Here is a 20407-nt window from a genome sequence, read left to right as displayed (position 1 = left end):
ACACAATCTTCTTATTCATTCCCAACTCTCTTTTGCCTTTGCTTTTGCATTTGCATTGAGCTTTGCTTCTTTTTCTTTTCTTTTCTTTGCATATTCTTACTTTTTAGCTCTTAGCTCAATGCTTTTTCCTTTTTCATGTTTCCCTAACCCCAAACTTGAACATTTAACCATACCACACAAGATCTTCTACTTAACTCAAGGTAAAGATTTTCAATCAAGGGTGTTCAGTGTATATTTAAGGCTAAGGGTTCAAAGGATAGAACACAACGTGTTCTCTTTTAGAAGGCTAACTTTATGAATTTGGCCAATAAAAAGGGTTTCAAAAACACGGCCTTTGATCATATGATGCAAAACAAGCAATTGATTCAATCATAGAAAACCTGGGCAAAGTCATTCATGCTTTCAAAGTAATAGCATTCAACAATAACAACTCTGGAGCTCAAAACCTCACATATAAGCTCATTCACATTTGACATGCACATCCTGCTTAATTTCACAATCACAATCATGATATTACACATTTGTTCACAAAGCTTGTGAATCACCTGTATAAGCATTTTAATGTGCACATCATCTCAACATTAATCAATCAATAAGCATCATTCAATCATTACTTATCACACAATCACAGTTAATAGCAAACCATCATAAGGAACCAGGTGTTCAATAGAGTCCATCAAACCCTAATCAAAAAAAACAAAAACAAAAACAACTTACAAAGTACTGGGTTGCCTCCCAGTAAGCGCTTGTTTAACGTCCCGAGCCTGACCCAAACTTTCAAGGATCCACCAACAACATCACGGTGGACAGTTGTTGCATCTCTCCCCCTAGATAGGGCTTGAGACGTTGACCATTTACCACCCAACTTCTCTGCGGATCATCAGATGGATTAAAGATTTCAATTGCTCCATGCGGATGCACTTCTTTTATCACAAATGGTCCTGTCCATTTTGACTTCAGCTTCCCAGGAAATATCTTCAATCTTGAATTGAACAATAATACCTGTTGTCCTGGATTGAAAACTCTATTCACCAACTTCCTGTCATGATAAAATTTCATTTTATCTTTGTAAGCCTTGGATGAATCATATGCATGTAAGCGCATTTCTTCAAGCTCCAAAATCTGCCGTCTGCGGGTGCATTGAGTGTCATAAGGATCAAAATTCAAGAATTTCAAAGCCCATAATGCTCTATGCTCCAGTTCAACTGGCAAATGGCATGCTTTCCCATAGACTAGTTGAAATGGTGATAATCCCATAGACGTCTTCATTGCTGTCCTATAAGCCCAAAGAGCATCATCCAATTTGAGAGACCAATCCTTTCTGGATGAAGTCACAGTCTTTTCCAGGATTCTTTTTATCTCCCTGTTAGACACCTCAGCTTGGCCATTGGTTTGTGGATGATAAGGTGCAGCTACCTTATGCTTTACTCCATAGTGTTTGAGTACTTTCTCTAGCTAATAATTGCAAAAATGAGAACCTCCATCACTGATCAACACTCTTGGAGTGCCAAAACGTGAGAATATCTGCCTGTTCAGAAATTTAATTACCGTGCTAGCATCATTTTTAGGACAAGCCAATGCTTCCACCCATTTACTCACATAATCCACTGCTACCAGAATATATTCATTGTTGAAAGATGGAGGGAAGGGTCCAACAAAGTCAATACCCCAACAATCAAAAACCTCAACCTCTAAAATACCTTGTAAAGGCATCTCATGACGTTTAGTGATTGTCCCTGCTTTTTGACATTTGTCACAATTCCTAGCATGATTATGAGCATCCTTAAATAAAGTTGGCCAATAGAATCCTGATTGAAGGACTTTTGCTGCTGTTCTTTCTCCATTAAAATGTCCTCCATAAGGTGAATCATGACAATGCCAGAGAATTCCTTCTGCTTCTTCATTTGTAACACATCTCCTTAGAAGATTATCCGCTCCAATTTTGAACAAATACGGATCATCCCATACAAACTGCTTGGCATCATGTAGAAATTTCTTTCTCTGTTGCCAAGTTAAATCTTCTGGCATGACTCTTGCAGCTTTGAAATTGGCCATATCAGCAAACCAGGGCCTCTGCTGAATATACATGAGTGATTCATCTGAAAAAGATTCCCAGATTGCAGACTCCTTGCTAGTGACCTCATTGTTGACTAACCGTGACAAATGATCAGCAATTAAGTTCTCACTTCCTTTCTTATCACGGATTTCTACATCAAATTCTTGTAATAGTAGTACCCATCTAATCAGACGTGGCTTAGAATCTGGTTTTGTCAACAAATATTTGATAGCTGCATGATCTGTATAGACAATCACCTTAGACCCAATAAGATAGGGTCTAAATTTCTCTAGAGCATATACAATGGCAAGAAACTCTTTCTCTGTAGTAGCATAATTCAATTGAGCATCATTCAGCACCTTGCTAGCATAATAGATTGGATGAAACTTTTGTTCCTTTCTTTGGCCGAGAACAACTCCCAATGCATAATCACTTGCATCACACATCAATTCAAAATTTTGATTCCAATCTGGTGCTACAATTACTGGAGCTGACACTAGCTTCTTCTTCAATATATCAAAAGCTTTCAGACAATCTTCGTTCATCACAAAAAGCGCATCCTTCATCAAAAGATTACTCAATGGTTTAGCAATTTTTGAGAAATCTTTGATGAATCTTCTATAGAACCCAGCATGACCAAGAAAACTCCTAATCCCCCTTACATCTGTTGGGGGAGGCAGTTTCTCAATGACTTCTACTTTGGCTTTATCCACCTCAATTCCTTTAGCAGAGATTTTATGCCCCAGTACAATCCCTTCAGTTACCATGAAATGACATTTCTCCCAATTCAGAACCAGATTTGTCTGAACACATCTTTTGAGGACAGTGTTCAAATTAGCTAAACATCTTTGGAAAGAATTTCCAAAAACTGAGAAGTCATCCATGAATACTTCAATGCATTTTTCTAAAAGATCAGAAAAGATTGCCTGCATACACCTCTGAAACGTAGCTGGAGCATTACATAATCCAAAAGGCATCTTTCTATATGCAAAGATACCAAAAGGACAAGTAAAAGCCGTCTTCTCCTGGTCTTTTGGATCTACCACAATTTGATTATATCCAGAATATCCATCCAGAAAACAATAGAAAGCCTGCCCTGATAACCTTTCTAGCATCTGATCCATGAAGGGAAGAGGAAAATGATCTTTCCTGGTAGCTTTATTCAGCTTCCTGTAATCAATGCACATGCGCCAGCCAGTAACTGTCCGAGTAGGAATAAGTTCATTCTTATCATTATAAATTACTGTCATCCCTCCTTTCTTTGGAACCACCTGTACTGGACTCACCCATTCACTGTCAGAGATTGGATAGATGATACCAGCTTCTAGCAGTTTCAACACTTCTTTTCTGACCACCTCCTTCATGACAGGATTTAACCTTCTCTGCGGTTGAGCACTTGGTTTATAGTCCTCTTCCATAAAAATCCTGTGCATACAATAAGTTGGGCTAATACCTTTGAGATCTGATATTGACCACCCAATTGCTTCTTTGTTGGTGATAACAGTTGAAAAACTGTTATTTTCATGCTTAAAAGTGATACTAAAAGCAACCTTTAGACTTAGAAACTAGCTTGAAATCATGCATTTTGTTTATATTTTCAGAAATAAGAGAGCTGGACAGGTTTATGCTTGATTTGAGTGTTTTTGTGCAGGTTTTGAGGTGAATTTGGTGAAAGAAGTGAAGAATGAGAGAGAGGACATTAGAAAAGACAAGAAAGAGTGCAAAAAGGAGAAGTCGAAGGCACCGCTCAGCGGCAAACTACCGCTGAGCGGCACTCAAGAGGTGGCGTTGGAACCGCTGAGGGGCAAATGGCCGCTGAGGGGAAGAAAGAAGACGCGTAACCACCGCTGAGCGGTAAATGGCGCTGAGCGGCACTTTTTGGGCTTGGGCTTTTGTAATCTTTTGTAACTCTAGATTAGTATATAAGGGCTTGCACATCCTTTAGTTAGGTATCTTTGGCAGAAACGAGGCAAACACTCTCTCTTTCACCCCTTTGAAGGAGGATCTTGGATGCTCAGGCTACCTCTTCCACTTTATTGGGTTTATTCTTTCATACTTTCATTGTTATTCATCTAGGTTCACCATGAATATGGTGAACTAAACCTTGTATGTTTGTTGGGGAATCAATGTAATCTCTTGAAGCTCTCATATATGGATTTGTTGAATACATCTTTGAATTAAGACATATGCTTTCTTTTCATCATTAGTTAGGGTTTTTCCTCTTTGCTCAATGCTTGCATTGTTTAACTCATTCTAATGCATGATTATTGGTTTTGTTGATACGGACACGTACGGGGAAATCTAGATCCGGGGAATTTCTCCCAATATTTTACTGACAACATTATATTGGTTGCCTTAAGCTCCTGCACTCATGAACTAATCATTAGGAATGCTAGGAATTGTATGAACTATTTGATTAGGGAGAAGCCATCTAGAATGGTACATTAGAGAGTGGCATTAACAATGATGATTTGAAAGAGGAATTCCTAAAATATATGAGAGTGGATGAGATGAAATTGACCCCCAACAACATATTCATTCATTTAATCCATTGAAAGTGTTTATCTTATGTCTTTGCCATTGATCAATTCATGCATACATGTTTATTTTCGTCTTGCATATTAAAATTTCAATTATTGTTTTCTTAAGTCTTAGCTAATCAAGAAATCACATAACTAAACTAGGCCGTGAGTCCTTTGGGAAGAACGATACTTGGTCTTACCAAGTTTTATTACTTGAACGATTCGGTCATACTTGCCGATTGTGAAACAAGTTTGTGACATCATATTTTGGTGCTTACAAATTTGTCCATCAAGTTTTTGGCGCCGTTGCCGGGGATTCATGGTTTAACTGGTTAATTTGTGTGATTATTGATTATCTTTGACTTATTTTTTTTTTTTTTTTATTTTTAATTTAAATTTCGAATTTTTATTTTATCTTATTTTATTTTTCTGTTTATATTTTTCAGTTTGTATTTTATTTGATTTTATTTTATTTTTTCTGTTTTCTGTTTTTCTGTTTTCTATTTTTATTTTCTGTTTTTTATTTTTCGGTTTTTATTTGATTTGATTTTATTTTAGGTTAGATTAGATTAGATTTTTTTTTTTTAGGTTAGATTTTATTTTTATCTTTTTAGATTAGATTTTATTTTATTTTATTAGATTTTATCTTTTTATCTTTTTAGGTTAGATTTTATTTTATTTTATTAGATTTTATTTTTTTAGGTTAGATTTTATTTTATTCTTATTCTATCTTTTAGGTTAGGTTAGATTTTATTTTATTTTATCTTTTAGATTAGATTTTATTTTATTTGATTAGATTATATTTTATTTTATTTTATTTTATTTTCTGTTTGTATTTTATTTTATTTTATTTTATTTTATGTTTTGATTTTTCTGTTTTTATTTCCTATCTTCTTATCTTTTCAATTATATCCTTTGATTTTTTTTTCTTTTCTCTATCTCTTTGTGCTAACAATTGTTTTTAGGGTTTTGTGCCTAATGTCTGCAGAATGCAATTTGGTCAAGAGTTTAATTATAGGGGCACTCAATTCTACCAAAGTAATCTCAACCAATGGTGGGAACCTCACTCAAGCATGGATCAAAGCCAATTTTGGCAAGCTGCTGGACAATTTGAGAACCAACCACAACAACAATGGCAGCAAAAATCCTCTCTATCAGAAAGTTTGGAGGACACCCTTCAACGATTTTTGAAAAGTTCCGACTCTACTCAGAAAAGCATTGAAGAATCATGTAAAAGGATGGAGATGCACTTTCGTTACATTAGTCAGAGATTGGATGATGAGGTTAATACTGAAGTTAACCTTAAGGAGGAAGGGCAAACCAATGTCACTGAAAGTGACAAGATTCTTGATGAGAAAAAAATAGAGGGAGATGCGGAAAAGATAGAGAGAAAAGAGAAAGAAGAGTTGAGTGAGAAAAATAAAGATGAAGAAAAAGAGAAAGAAGTGGTTGAGAGAGAAGAGAGAAAGAAAATTTGTGTGAAGATAAAGAAGTTGAGGAGAAAAAGAGAAAGGAAGAAAAAAATAAAAGAAGAGAAAAAGAGAAAATTTAGGGAGAGAAAAAGGAAGAAAAAGAAGATGAGAGGAAAGAAGAAGAAATCACATGAAAAATCACATCCTCATCTAAAGAAGAATCATAGGAAGGAAAAGAAATTTAAGTGCTTTATGGAAATCTTCAAGAAATTGGAGATTAAAGTTCCTATGGTTGAGACATTGCAACAGGTTCCTGGTTTGATCAAATTTCTGAAGAAGTTCAGTAGAAAGAAGAAAAAGAAGAAGGAACTTGAGGTTGGGTCAAGCTAATGACGTTAAAAGAGCGCTTGCTGGGAGGCAACCCAGTGATTTAAGAACTTTTGATTTTATTTTGGTTTTGTAATTTTTAATTTGTGGACTTTATTTTTGTAACTATTTTTTGGATTTAGCATCTACTGAAGGATGCTAGGTGGTTAAGTATCTACTGAAGGATACTAAGTTTGTAACACCTACTGATGGGTGTTGGTGAGAAGATTTTGCACCTACTGATGGGTGCTGGTAAGTTTGAAACACCTACTGATGGGTGTTGGTGGATTTTGGGTCAGGCTCGTGACGTTAAACAAGCGCTACCTGGGAGGCAACCCAGTTGATTTATTGTTTTCTGTTTGTTTATTTTTAGTTAGGATTTGCATAAGCATCTTTAACAATGAATTGCAGGGAACCTATGAGGCACATGTAGGGAAGGCACGCAGGTAATGAAAAGAAGGAGAAGGGCACATCACGAAAGTGCCGCTGAGCGGCAATTACCGCTGAGCGGTACTCTCGCAGATGGGCTTTAGTTCCCCTTAGCGGAACCCGAGCCCATTAGGGTATTTTTAAACCCTAAGCTGCGTAATTTCTCAGTCTTTCAAGCTCTTCTCTGCACAAACACTCCCACATACCTTCTCTTAGGTTTTCCACATCTTTTTACTCTTCCCTCTTAAGAAAATTTCTCTTCCACTCACTTGCTCACTAGTTTTCCATCTAAGTTTGGGGTTGGGAGAGAGCATCATTGAAGGGGCTGATTTCTTCATTATGGTTTACTAATGCTTAACAATGTATCTTTTGGTTTTGTGAATTATGTTTGATGCAGGGATGGCCTCCTCATCGGGCAAAAAGAATCAAGACTATAAGATCCAAGAAGAAGGAGGATACAGAGGACAGCTCAGATTGAGGAGGAGTTGAGATAGCATTTACTGATGAATGCTATCATAACTAGAGCAGGAGTTATGCTTTGTGGTTTAAGTTTTCTGAACTTATTTGTTTTTGTTTTTAGATTAGGGTTTGATGTACTCTATTGAACACCTGGTTTGTTATGATGGTTTGCTATTAACTGTGATTGTGTGATAAGTAATGCTTGATGATGCTTATTGATTGATTGATGTTGAGATGATGTGCACATTAAAATGCTTATACAGGTGATTCACAAGCTTTGTGAACAAATGCATAATATCATGATTGTGATTGTGAAATTAAGCAGGATGTGCATGTCAAATGTGAATGAGCTTATATGTGAGGTTTTGAGCTCCAGAGTTATTATTGTTGAATGCTATTACTTTGAAAGCATGAATGACTTTGCCCAGGTTTTCTATGATTGAATCAATTGCTTGTTTTGCATCATATGATCAAAGGCCGTGTTGTTGAAACCCTTTTTATTGGCCAAATTCATAAAGTTAGCCTTCTAAAAGAGAACACGTTGTGTTCTATCCTTTGAACCCTTAGCCTTAAATATACACTGAACACCCTTGATTGAAAATCTTTACCTTGAGTTAAGTAGAAGATCTTGTGTGGTATTGTTAAATGTTCAAGTTTGGGGTTATTGGGGAAACATGAAAAAGGAAAAAAGCATTGAGCTAACAGCTAAAAAGTAAGAATATGCAAAAGAAAAGAAAAGAAAAAGAAGCAAAGCTCAATGCAAATGCAAAAGCAAAGGCAAAAGAAAGTTGGGAATGAATAAGAAGATTGTGTTGTTATGAGTCTCTTAACTCAAGGATTTTGTGATCCAGAAAAACCAATTTTCTTGTTAGCCCAGCCACATTATAAGCCATTGAAAAGTCCTTGTGATGATGCATGTTTGTGAATGTTTTTGATTGTGGTAAAATGAAAGGCAAAGTTAATTCATGTGACATTGTGATAGTGGAGTGAATGAGTGAAACACTTTACCTCTTATACACTTGTGTGTTGAGTGAAACACTTTACCTAGTGAGGAAAGATTCCATAAGCACATGAACATCCATGCTTAATTGATTGATCATTCATGAAAAATAGCATTTGTTGGAACTTAAATGACTTTGTGAACACTAAAGCATGTGCACATCTTGAATTAACTCTTGGTCATAAGTTTGAGTGAAGTTATTACTTATCTTGAAAAGAGGATTTTGAGTGAGTGAACCATCATATGAATTGGTTGGAGATGGAGTTACATTTTGTTTGCTTGAGGACAAGCAAAGTTCTAAGTTTGGGGTTGTGATAACAGTTGAAAAACTGTTATTTTCATGCTTAAAAGTGATACTAAAAGCAACCTTTAGACTTAGAAACTAGCTTGAAATCATGCATTTTGTTTATATTTTCAGAAATAAGAGAGCTGGACAGGTTTATGCTTGATTTGAGTGTTTTTGTGCAGGTTTTGAGGTGAATTTGGTGAAAGAAGTGAAGAATGAGAGAGAGGACATTAGAAAAGACAAGAAAGAGTGCAAAAAGGAGAAGTCGAAGGCACCGCTCAGCGGCAAACTACCGCTGAGCGGCACTCAAGAGGTGGCGTTGGAACCGCTGAGGGGCAAATGGCCGCTGAGGGGAAGAAAGAAGACGCGTAACCACCGCTGAGCGGTAAATGGCGCTGAGCGGCACTTTTTGGGCTTGGGCTTTTGTAATCTTTTGTAACTCTAGATTAGTATATAAGGGCTTGCACGTCCTTTAGTTAGGTATCTTTGGCATAAACGAGGCAAACACTCTCTCTTTCACCCCTTTGAAGGAGGATCTTGGATGCTCAGGCTACCTCTTCCACTTTATTGGGTTTATTCTTTCATACTTTCATTGTTATTCATCTAGGTTCACCATGAATATGGTGAACTAAACCTTGTATGTTTGTTGGGGAATCAATGTAATCTCTTGAAGCTCTCATATATGGATTTGTTGAATACATCTTTGAATTAAGACATATGCTTTCTTTTCATCATTAGTTAGGGTTTTTCCTCTTTGCTCAATGCTTGCATTGTTTAACTCATTCTAATGCATGATTATTGGTTTTGTTGATACGGACACGTACGGGGAAATCTAGATCCGGGGAATTTCTCCCAATATTTTACTGACAACATTATATTGGTTGCCTTAAGCTCCTGCACTCATGAACTAATCATTAGGAATGCTAGGAATTGTATGAACTATTTGATTAGGGAGAAGCCATCTAGAATGGTACATTAGAGAGTGGCATTAACAATGATGATTTGAAAGAGGAATTCCTAAAATATATGAGAGTGGATGAGATGAAATTGACCCCCAACAACATATTCATTCATTTAATCCATTGAAAGTGTTTATCTTATGTCTTTGCCATTGATCAATTCATGCATACATGTTTATTTTCGTCTTGCATATTAAAATTTCAATTATTGTTTTCTTAAGTCTTAGCTAATCAAGAAATCACATAACTAAACTAGGCCGTGAGTCCTTTGGGAAGAACGATACTTGGTCTTACCAAGTTTTATTACTTGAACGATTCGGTCATACTTGCCGATTGTGAAACAAGTTTGTGACATCATATTTTGGTGCTTACAAATTTGTCCATCAGTTGGCTTTCAGAATTTCTATCAACTGCTCTTCTTCTTGTAAAGATAAAGAGTTGTTGATGATGACTGGCTTTGTTCCACCCTCTTCTAGAAACACATATTTCAAATGTGATGGCAATCTTTTCAATTCTGGCGACTGTGCTTTGATTGTTTCTTCATTATCAATTGTTTCAAATATTGTATCTTCCTCTGGACCCTTTTTCAATGTTTCCAAGTCCATCAGACATTCATCGATCAATTTCTCTTCTTCTTCATCCAAATCTTCACATGCATCAATGAGCGTTTTTTCCAATGGTGAAATATTACGCACCATTCTTTCTTGAACCATACAAACTTCATCAAGTTCATCAAATTGAAAGCATGCTTTGTCATCATTTGGATACGTCATGGCCTTGGATACATCAAAAGTAACTTCCTCATCATCAACTCTCAGTTTAAGCTTACCATTCTCCACATCAATCAAAACTCTAGCAGTCTTCATAAAAGGTCTCCCCAGAATAAGAGGAACATCACTCGCTCCTTCCATCTCCATCACAATGAAATCTACTGGGAATACAAATTTGTCAACCTTCACTAGAACATCTTCAACCACTCCATATGGATATTTAAGAGACCTGTCTGCCAATTGAAGAGCCATTCTGGTTGGTTTAATTTCCAACCCCTGAATTGTTCTGCACATGGATAGCGGCATTAGATTAATGCTAGCTCCCAAATCAATCAATGCTCTTCCAACTTTCACATCTCCTATGGTACATGGAATGGTGAAGCTTCCTGGGTCTTTAAGTTTAGGAGGTAGTTTCTGTATGATTGCACTGCAATTGCCCTGTATATTGATAGTTTCCTTCTCAATGTACTTGTGTTTCTTTGTGAGAAGTTCCTTCAAAAATTTTGCATATGCTGGCATCTGTTGCAATGCTTCAGAGAATGGTATAGTGATCTCCAACTTCTTAAACAGTTCCATGAATCTTTCCAACTGCTTTTCTTTCTCCTTCCTTGAATAACTCTTTGGATAAGGAAGTGGCTTTTCATACTCTTTTTCTTTCTGTCTCTCTTCTCTCTCATTTTTTTCTCTCCTCTCCTCTTCTTCTTTTCTTTTTTTCTCTCTCTCACATGTTTCTTTTTCACTCTCACTCTCATTTTCTTTCTCCTCTCTCTCTTTTTGTCTCTCCTCTAACACTCTACCGCTTCTAGTCACAACAGTTTTGCACTCCTTTCCAAGATTATCCTGTTTAATTTCGTCAACTATTCTCTCAACATGAACCTCCATTTTTTTAAATGCAACATCCACATTATGACAATAGGACGCATTTGTCTTCAAGAATCTCTGGAAAGTCTCTTCAAGCTTTGTTGTTTTCTCAACTGGAGTGACTTGCATCTGCCATTTTTGTCGTTCTTGAACCATTGAGACCTGTTGTATTCCCTGTGGTATTCGAGAAAGTTTCATGGTTACTTCCTCAAGCTGTTGAAAGAGAGTTTTATTTTGTTCTAGCAGAGCATCATGTAATGGTAACAACTCCCTCTGATGAAAGTCTCCTTTTTCAATATTGAGTTCGTTGTCACTAGTAGCCATATTTTCAATAATTTCAGTTGCTTCCTCTGGAGTCTTCCATTTGATATTGCCTCCAGCTGAAGCATTCAGTATCATCTTGGTTTGTGAACCAAGCCCTCCAAGGAAAGTTAGGACTACTTCTTCTTCTCTGAAACCATGCATAGGAGTTTTACGTAACAATCCTTTGTATCTGTCCCATGCATGTCCAAGTGATTCTTCCATGCCCTGCTTGAATAAAGATATCTCTTGCTTGCCCTTAGTCACCTTAGATTGTGGGAAGTATTTGTTTAAAAACTTTGTAACCACTGCTTCCCACTCTGTGAAACTTTCTGCTGGAAAAGAGTTCAACCAAAGCTTAGCATTGCCTCCCAATGAGAAAGGAAACAAGCTAAGTTTGATAGCTTCGTCTGGCACCCCATTAATCTTGACCGTATTGCAGATCTCATTAATGGTTGTAAGGTGCTCATATGGGTTTTCATGTGATAACCCATTAAATTGATTACTCTTCACCAGTTGAATTAATGCTGGTTTGACCTCCATGTTGGTTGCATTGACTCTAGGTCGAGCTATGCTGTTAAAGTGTTGAGGTCCAGCAAGATTAGTATAATCTGCAAGAGTTCTTCTAGCATTATTGTTCTCCATACTCCTTGTGCTATTGAACTAGTGCTGGTTTGACCTTCCTGCATACACAAGAAAACAAAACCCTAGAAAAGATTTGTTAGCGCAAAAAGATATAGGAGAAGATAGAGATTCAAAAAATAAAAAGATTTAGAAGATAGAAGATTTAGAAGATAGAATGAAATAAAACCTAATCTAAAATATAAAATCTAATCTAAAAGATAAAATAAAATCTAACCTAACCTAAAAGATAGAATAAGAAAAAAAATAAAATCTAATAAAATAAAATAAAATCTAATCTAAAAAGATAAAATAAAATCAAATAAAAACCGAAAAATAAAAAAAACAGAAAACAGAAAAACAGAAAACAGAAAAATAAAATAAAAATTCGAAATTAAAATAAAATCTAATCTAAAAGATAAAAATCAAATCTAAAAAAATCAAATCTAAAAAAAAATAAAAATAAAAACAGAAAAAATAAAAACAGAAATTCAAAATTAAAGTCAAAGGTAATCAATAATCACACAAATTAACCAGTTAAACCACGAGTCCCCGGCAACGGCGCCAAAAACTTGATGGACAAATTTGTAAGCACCAAAATATGATGTCACAAACTTGTTTCACAATCGGCAAGTATGACCGAATCGTTCAAGTAATAAAACTTGGTAAGACCAAGTATCGTTCTTCCCAAAGGACTCACGGCCTAGTTTAGTTATGTGGTTTCTTGATTAACTAAGACTTACAAACGAAATATTTGAGTTTAAAATGCAAGACAGAAAATAAACATGTATGCATGAATTTTGATCAATGGCAAAGACAGAAGATAAACACTTTCAATGGAATATATGAATGAATATGTTGTTGGGGGTCAATTTCATCTCATCCACTCTCATATATTTTAGGAATTCATCATTCAAATCATCATTGTTAATGCCACTCACTAATGTACCATTCTAGATGGCTTCTCCCTAATCAAATAGTTCATACAATTCCTAGCATTCCTAATGATTAGTTCATTACCGCAGGAGCTTAAGGCAACCAATATAATATTGTCAGTAAAATATTGGGAGAAATTCCCCGGATCTAGATTTCCCCGTACGTGTCCGTATCAACAAAACCAATAATCATGCATTAGAATGAGTTAAACAATGCAAGCATTGAGCAAAGAGGAAAAACCCTAACTAATGATGAAAAGAAAGCATATGTCTTAATTCAAAGATGTATTCAACAAATCCATATATGAGAGCTTCAAGAGATTACATTGATTCCCCAACAAACATACAAGGTTTAGTTCACCATATTCATGGTGAACCTAGATGAATAACAATGAAAGTATGAAAGAATAAACCCAATAAAGGTGAAGAGGTAGCCTGAGCATCCAAGATCCTCCTTCAAAGGGGTGAAAGAGAGAGTGTTTGCCTCGTTTCTGCCAAAGATCTCTAACTAAAGGACGTGCAAGCCCTTATATACTAATCTAGAGTTACAAAAGATTACAAAAGCCCAAGCCCAAAAAGTGCCGCTCAGCGGTATTTACCGCTCAGCGGTGGTTACGCGTCTTCTTTCTTCCCCTCAGCGGCCATTTGCCTCTCAGCGGTTCCAACGCCACCTCTTGAGTGCCGCTCAGCGGTAGTTTGCCGCTGAGCGGTGCCTTCGACTTCTCCTTTTTGCACTCTTTCTTGTCTTTTCTAATGTCCTCTCTCTTATTCTTCACTTCTTTCACCAAATTCACCTCAAAACCTGCACAAAAACACTTAAATCAAGCATAAACCTGTCCAGCTCTCTTATTTCTGAAAATATAAACAAAATGCATGATTTCAAGCTAGTTTCTAAGTCTAAAGGTTGCTTTTAGTATCACTTTTAAGCATGAAAATAACAGTTTTTCAACTGTTATCATTGGGAAATTTGAAAAAATAAATAAGCATTGAGCTAAGTGTTGAGCAAATGAAAAAGAAAAAGAAAAAGGAAAGAAAAGAAAAGAAAAGCTCAATGCAAGGGAAAGTTGGAAAGAAGTAAGAATGGTTGTGAATGAATTTCTTAACTCAAGGATTTTGTGATCCAGAAAAACCAATTTTCTTTTTAGCCCAGCCACATTATAAGCCATAGAAAAGCCCTTGTGATGATGCTTGCTTGTGAGTGTGTTTGATTTTCGTTAAATGAAAGGCAAAGTTGATTCATGTGATATTGTGATAGTAGAGTGAATGAGTGACCTCTATATACACTTGTGTGATTGAGTGAAACACTTTATCTTTGGTGAGGAATAATTCCATGAGCACATGATTACATCTATCCTTAGTTAATTGATCATTCATGATAATAGCATCTGTTGGATATTGTAATATGTGAACACCATGATGAGTTATTTTGAATCAAGGCATGTGTGCATCTTGACTGAATTCTGTTTGATGAGCTGATTTGAGCAATTACTTGTCGTGAAAGAAAGAGTTTTAGAATGTGTTGAACCATTGTATTGATTGGTGGAAGACTAAGTTACATCTTGTTTTCTTGAGGACAAGCAAAGTTCTAAGTTTTGGGTTGTGATAACGGTTGAAAAACCATTATTTTTATACTTAATTTGGATATTAAAAACACCCTTTATCACTTAGAAACTAACTTGAAATCATGCTTTTGCTTAAGTTAAGAGAATGAGAGAGTTGGATGGGTTTTATGCTGGGTTTTCCTTGTTTTGGCAGGAATTTAAAGGAATTGGATGAAACAAGTTGAAGTAGTAAGGAGTTGGACTTAGGAAAGTAAGAAAAATTGCACAAAAGAAGAATGGCAGCCCCCGCTCAACGCCATTTTCACCGCTGAGCGCCAAGCTTGATGTTGAATACACTGTCTCACGCTTATGCGCCATCGTTGAGCGTCATTCTGAGTGTCGCACTTACCGCTGAGCGCAATTTTACCGTTGAGCGCTGTCTTCTTGGACTTGGGCCAATTTTTGTATTTTTTAATAAACTATATAAGGGTTTAGTCGACCTAGAGTTGAAATCTTTGGACAGAAAGAGGCAAAATCACACTCATTTCACCCCTTGAAAGTGAATTTTGGATGCGGAAGCTCCGATCTTCAACTTTTAGGGTTCTATCTTTCATTCTTTTCATTATTTTCATCTAGTTTCACTATGTCTATGGTGAACTAAACCTTCATTGTTGTTGGGGAACCGATGTAATCATTTGAAACTCTCATGCATTGAATTGATTCTTGATTATATATGCTTACTTCATTAATTGTTAGGGTTTTTCCTCTATACTCTATACATGCTTTGTTTGATTCATTCAATTGCATGATCATTGATGTTATCAATATGATTACATATAGGTGATAACAGTTGAAAAACTGTTATTTTCATGCTTAAAATTGATACTAAAAGCAACCTTTAACACTTAGAAACTAGCTTGAAATCATGCTTTTGGTCATATTTTTAGAAATAAGAGAGCTGGACAGGTTTATGCTTGATTTCAGTGTTTTTGTGCAGGTTTTAAGGTGTATTTGGTGAAAGAAGTGAAGAAGGATAGAGATGGAATCAGAAAAGACATTAAAAAGTGTAAAAGGAGAAGCCGCAACTGCCGCTCAGCGGCAGTTTACCGCTGAGCGGCACTCAGGCAGTCACGTTGGATCCGCTGAGGGGTGATTTGGCCACTGAGGGGAAGAAAACAACTCACACACTTACCGCTGAGCGGTAGTTTACCGCTGAGCGGCACTATTTTGGGCTTGGGCCTAATTTTCTATAATTTTAGAATAGTATATAAGCTTTAGGACGTCCTAGGGTTTGTATCTTTGGCTGGGAGGAAGCAGAAACACACTTTTCACCCCTTGGGGGTAGATTGGGAGATGATGACGGCTCTCCTCTTTTCTTTCTAGGGTTTTTCTATCTCTTTCATTCTTTCATTATTGTTCATCTAGTTTCACCATGAATATGGTGAACTAAACCTTGTATTGTTGTTGGGGAATCAATGTAGTCTTGTGAAACTCTCATATATGGAATTTGTTTTAACATCTTATTTTAAGACTTATGCTTTCTTTCATCATTAGTTAGGGTTTTTCCTCTTTGCTTAATGCTTGCTTTGTTTAACTCATTCATTGCCATGATTATTGATTTTGTCGATATGGGAACGTACGGGGAAGTCTAGATCCGGCGAATTTCTCCCAATAGCATATTGGTTGCCTTTAAGCTCCTGCACTTCAGAACTAATTACTAGGAATGCTAGGAATTGTATGAACTCGTAATTAAGGATAGGCCTTCTTGCAAGGTGATTTAGAGAGTGGCATTAGCAATTGATGAAAAGAATGATGAATTCCTAAAGTATGAGAGTGGATAAGATGAAATTGATAACCCCAACAACATACTCATCCATTTAATTCATTAAAGTGTTTGTTTTCCTCTTTTCCATTGATCAACATTCATGCATACATGTTTAATTACTGTCTTTTGCATTTAAACCCTACAATCAATTGTTAACAAGTCTTAAATAATCAACAAATCACATAGCTAACTAGGCCGTGAGTCCTTTGGGAGAACGATACTTGGTCTTACCGAGTTTATTACTTGATACGATTCGGTCACACTTGCCGATTGTTAAACAAGTTTGTGGCGCCGTTTTTCGGTGTTCATAAATTTGTCATCAATAGGTAAATCTAGAATTGGGGAATTTCTCACAGAAGCAATATTACCTAGACATAGGAATGGGAGGATCGGTTGCCTTTAAGCTTCTGTGCGAATGTAATGCATGATTAGTTGCTAGGGAGACAAGACATTGTGAAGTAGTAATTAGGATTAGGCTTTCTTCACCAAGACATCGAGTTTAAGGTAAATTAGAAAGTGGCATGAACATTGATGAAGAAGATGAATTCATTAATACATGAGAGTGGATAGGATAAGTCGTAAACCCCAACAACATCACCATTCTATATTTTACATCAATCACTTTTTCTCTTTCAATCCAATTGATCAACACTTGCATTCATGTTTATTTTCTGCAATCTAAACACGATGATTTCGATTACAAGTCTAATTTAATCAAGAAATCACATAACTGTTTAGGCCTTGAGTCTCTTGGGAAACGATACTTTGTCTTACCATTTATTATTACTTGATACGATTCGGTACACTTGCCGAAATGAAAACACAATGTCAAATAAATCAACTTTGCCTTTCATTTAACCATAATCAAACACACTCACAAGCAAGTATCATCACAAGGGCTTTTCTATGGCTTGTAATGTGGCTGGGCTAAGAAGAAAATTTGTTTTTCCGGATCACTAAATCCTTGAGTTATGAGAGTCATTCCCAAAATCATTATTTAAAAACACACTCTCTCACTACAACAAACCACTCTCACTTCTTCCCAACTTTCCCTTGCATTGAGCTTTTCTTTTGTTTCCCTTCTCTTTTTTTTTATTCTTTTTCTTTTTTTTTCATTTGTTCAACACTTAGCTCTATGCTTATTTTCTTTTTCAAATTTCCCAACAACCCCAAACTTGAACCTTTATCAATTCCACACAACATATTATCAATATAACTCAAGGTAAAGATTTTGAAAAAGGGTTTTCAAATCCTGTTTAAGGCTAAAGGTTCAAACGAATATAGCACTTTGTGCTCTTTTGTTGGGCTAAAATCATGCATTGGCTAAAAGGGATAACAACAGATGGCCTTGATCATATGACACATTCAAGCAAGTGATTCAATCATAGAAACTTGGGCAAAGTCATTCATGCTTTCAAAATAATAGCAATCATTCACAAAAACTATGGAGTTCAATCCTCACACAGGCTAATTCAAGTTCCAACATTTAGATAACATCCTGCTCAATAACACAATCATAAATCATCATGCATCTGTTTCACAATATTATGAGCAACCACCTGTAAATCAGCATCATTCATCATCTCAACATCAATCAATATCATCAGCATCATGAAGCAATACTCATCACAAACATCATTATCAAACCATTACACACAACACAACAGAAGCAAATATAGTTCAGCAATCAGTACAAGCAGTAAAATAGATCCTGTTCTAGCAACAAAATAGCATCCATCAGTAGTGGCTATATATAATGCTCACTCTAAATCCTCTTCCTTTTCATCTTCATCTTCAGCTTCCTCTTCCATAGCTGAAGCTTCAGTTGCTTCAGCTCCATCATCTGTTAGTAGCGCCAGAGGCCATGCCACCCTAACTGCAAAGTCCTCCTGAGATATGAACTATCTCTCAGGAAAGGCGGATGTCAGTGTCCTCAGCAACTCCTGCTCTCCCCTATATAAAGCATTCATCCTCTCCTCCATCAAGAACATGTACATGTCCCTCATCTGGAATGGGGCAGCCTCATGAGCTGGCTCCTGGGCTGACTGTGGTGTTGTCCTATGGGTCCTAGGAGGCTGTGGTAATTTTTGTTATTTGGTGGTGTAATTTTGAACTTTTGTTATTTTGTTTTGGTTATGAGCCTACTTTGGCACAAGCATCTACTGATGGATGCTAGGTGATAGAGTATCTACTAAAGGATACTATGCTACCAGACACTTACTGATGGGTGTTTGAGGAGTTATTCGGTCAGGCTCGTGACATTAAACAAGCGCTTGCTGGGAGGCAACCCAGTTTTCTAAACTCATATCTTTGTATTGATTGTTGAATGTTTGAGGGGTGTAGAGAGATTTAATGTTTTGGGTGAGTGTTGATGTGTGAGTTGGGTAAAAAAATTGCATGGAATTGTGAAAATTTGGAGTGAAAGTCGAGGGACCTTAACTAGGAACACCCAAGACAAGCCAAAAAGAGAGGGGACATATGTCACGCACACCGCTTAGTGCCCTTCTGAGGGGCGCTAAGCGCGACTTTTTGCTGTTAGGGTTTAGACGAGTTGGGCTCAGCGTAGGGTGTGGCCCATTCCACTCTTTTTACTTCCTAGGGTTCGCCCAAGCTCCCTCTTTCAGATTTCACTCTTTCTAAACTCTCCAAACACTTTTCCTAAGCACCTTCTTCTCTTCTCCTTCATTCTTCTCACTAAAAATCCTATTTCTCACTCACTTTGCATCATTCTTCCATCAAAGTTTGGGGTTTTTGCTTGTGGTGCTGTTAGGGTTTTGATCTCTACAATTTCTCTAAGCATTCTTCATTGATTTTGCAGTCCCAACCAAGTAAGTTCATGCATGTTGTGATTTAAAGCATTTGAAAGTTGATTCTTAATGAGTATTGATGTCTATGCATGTTTTGTTGGATTTACTGCTGTTTGAATTGATTGAATGTCAATAGTGATGGTTAGGACTGAGTAGGAAGTGATTGGATAATGTTTAAGGCTAAAAAGGGTCGTGTTTAGGGTTTGATCTAGTTGGCGTTGAGGGCTCTTGTTAGGGGCGCTCAGCACGATTCTACAAGTTTGGTTTTTGTGGTTCTTGACTGTTTGCATGATTTTGGTTCAGTGTAGGTGATGGACAAATTTATGAACACCAAAATATGATGTCACAAACTTGTTTTTCAATCGGCAAGTGTGACCGAATCGTTCAAGTAATAAACTTGGTAAGACAAAGTATCGTTCTTCCCAAAGGACTCACGGCCTAGTTTAGTTATGTGGTTTCTTGATTAGCTAAGACTTAAAGACGAAATATTTGGATTTTATATGCAAAAGACGAAAATTAAATATGTATGCATGAAGTTTTGATCAATGGCAAAAAGCAAAAGATAAACACTTTCAATGAAATTTATGTATGAATATGTTGTTGGGGGTCAATTTCATCTTATCCACTCTCATATTTTAGGAATTCAACATTCAAATCATCATTGTTAATGCCACTCTCTAAAGTACCTTTCAAGAAGGCTTCTCCCTAATCACGAGTTCATACAATTCCTAGCATTCCTAATGATCAGTTCATAAGTGCAGGAGCTTAACGACAACCAATATCATATTGGGAGAAATTCCCCGGATCTAGACTTCCCCGTACGCGCCCGTATCGACAAAACCAATAATCAAAGAAAGCATAAGTCTTAATTAAAAGATGTTAAAAACAGATTCCATATATGAGAGCTTCAAAAGGTTACATTGATTCTCCAACAAACATACAGAGTTTAGTTCACCATATTCATGGTGAACCTAGATGAACTACAATGAAAGAATGAAAGATAAAACCCTAAAAAGGTGAAGAGGAAGCCTCAGCATCCAAGATCCTCCTTCAAAGGGGTGGAAGAGAGAGTGTTTGCTTCGTTCCAGCCAAAGATACCTAACCCTAGGAAACCCTAAAGCTTAAATACCATTCGTAAATTATAAAAAATTAGGTCCAAGCCCATTAAAGTGCCGCTCAGCGGTAAAATACCGCTCAGCGGTAAGTGCGTGTCTTGTTTTCTCCCCTCAGCGGCCATTTTGCCCCTCAGCGGATCTCC

The 20407-nt window shown here is 36.6% G+C and overlaps 1 protein-coding gene across 1 annotated transcript in view; it reads right to left on the bottom strand.

The window, feature by feature from the left end:
• LOC148203828 (uncharacterized) overlaps window positions 1–20407 on the bottom strand; it is a 102059-nt gene that overhangs the window by 59450 nt on the left and 22202 nt on the right. The window contains exons 2-3 of the mRNA XM_088107777.1: window positions 3409–3550; window positions 2087–3315 (exon numbers count right to left, since the gene is read on the bottom strand). Coding sequence (XP_087963903.1) covers window positions 2087–3315; window positions 3409–3550 — 1371 coding nt within the window. The remainder of the gene's footprint in view (window positions 1–2086; window positions 3316–3408; window positions 3551–20407) is intronic.

The sequence above is a fragment of the Vigna umbellata genome, chromosome 2 (assembly GCF_029865625.1).
Source record: "Vigna umbellata cultivar VRB3 chromosome 2, Vumbellata_1.0, whole genome shotgun sequence".
In the NCBI taxonomy this organism is placed as follows: Eukaryota; Viridiplantae; Streptophyta; class Magnoliopsida; order Fabales; family Fabaceae; genus Vigna; species Vigna umbellata.
This window is presented reverse-complemented; position numbering and strand designations above follow the sequence as displayed.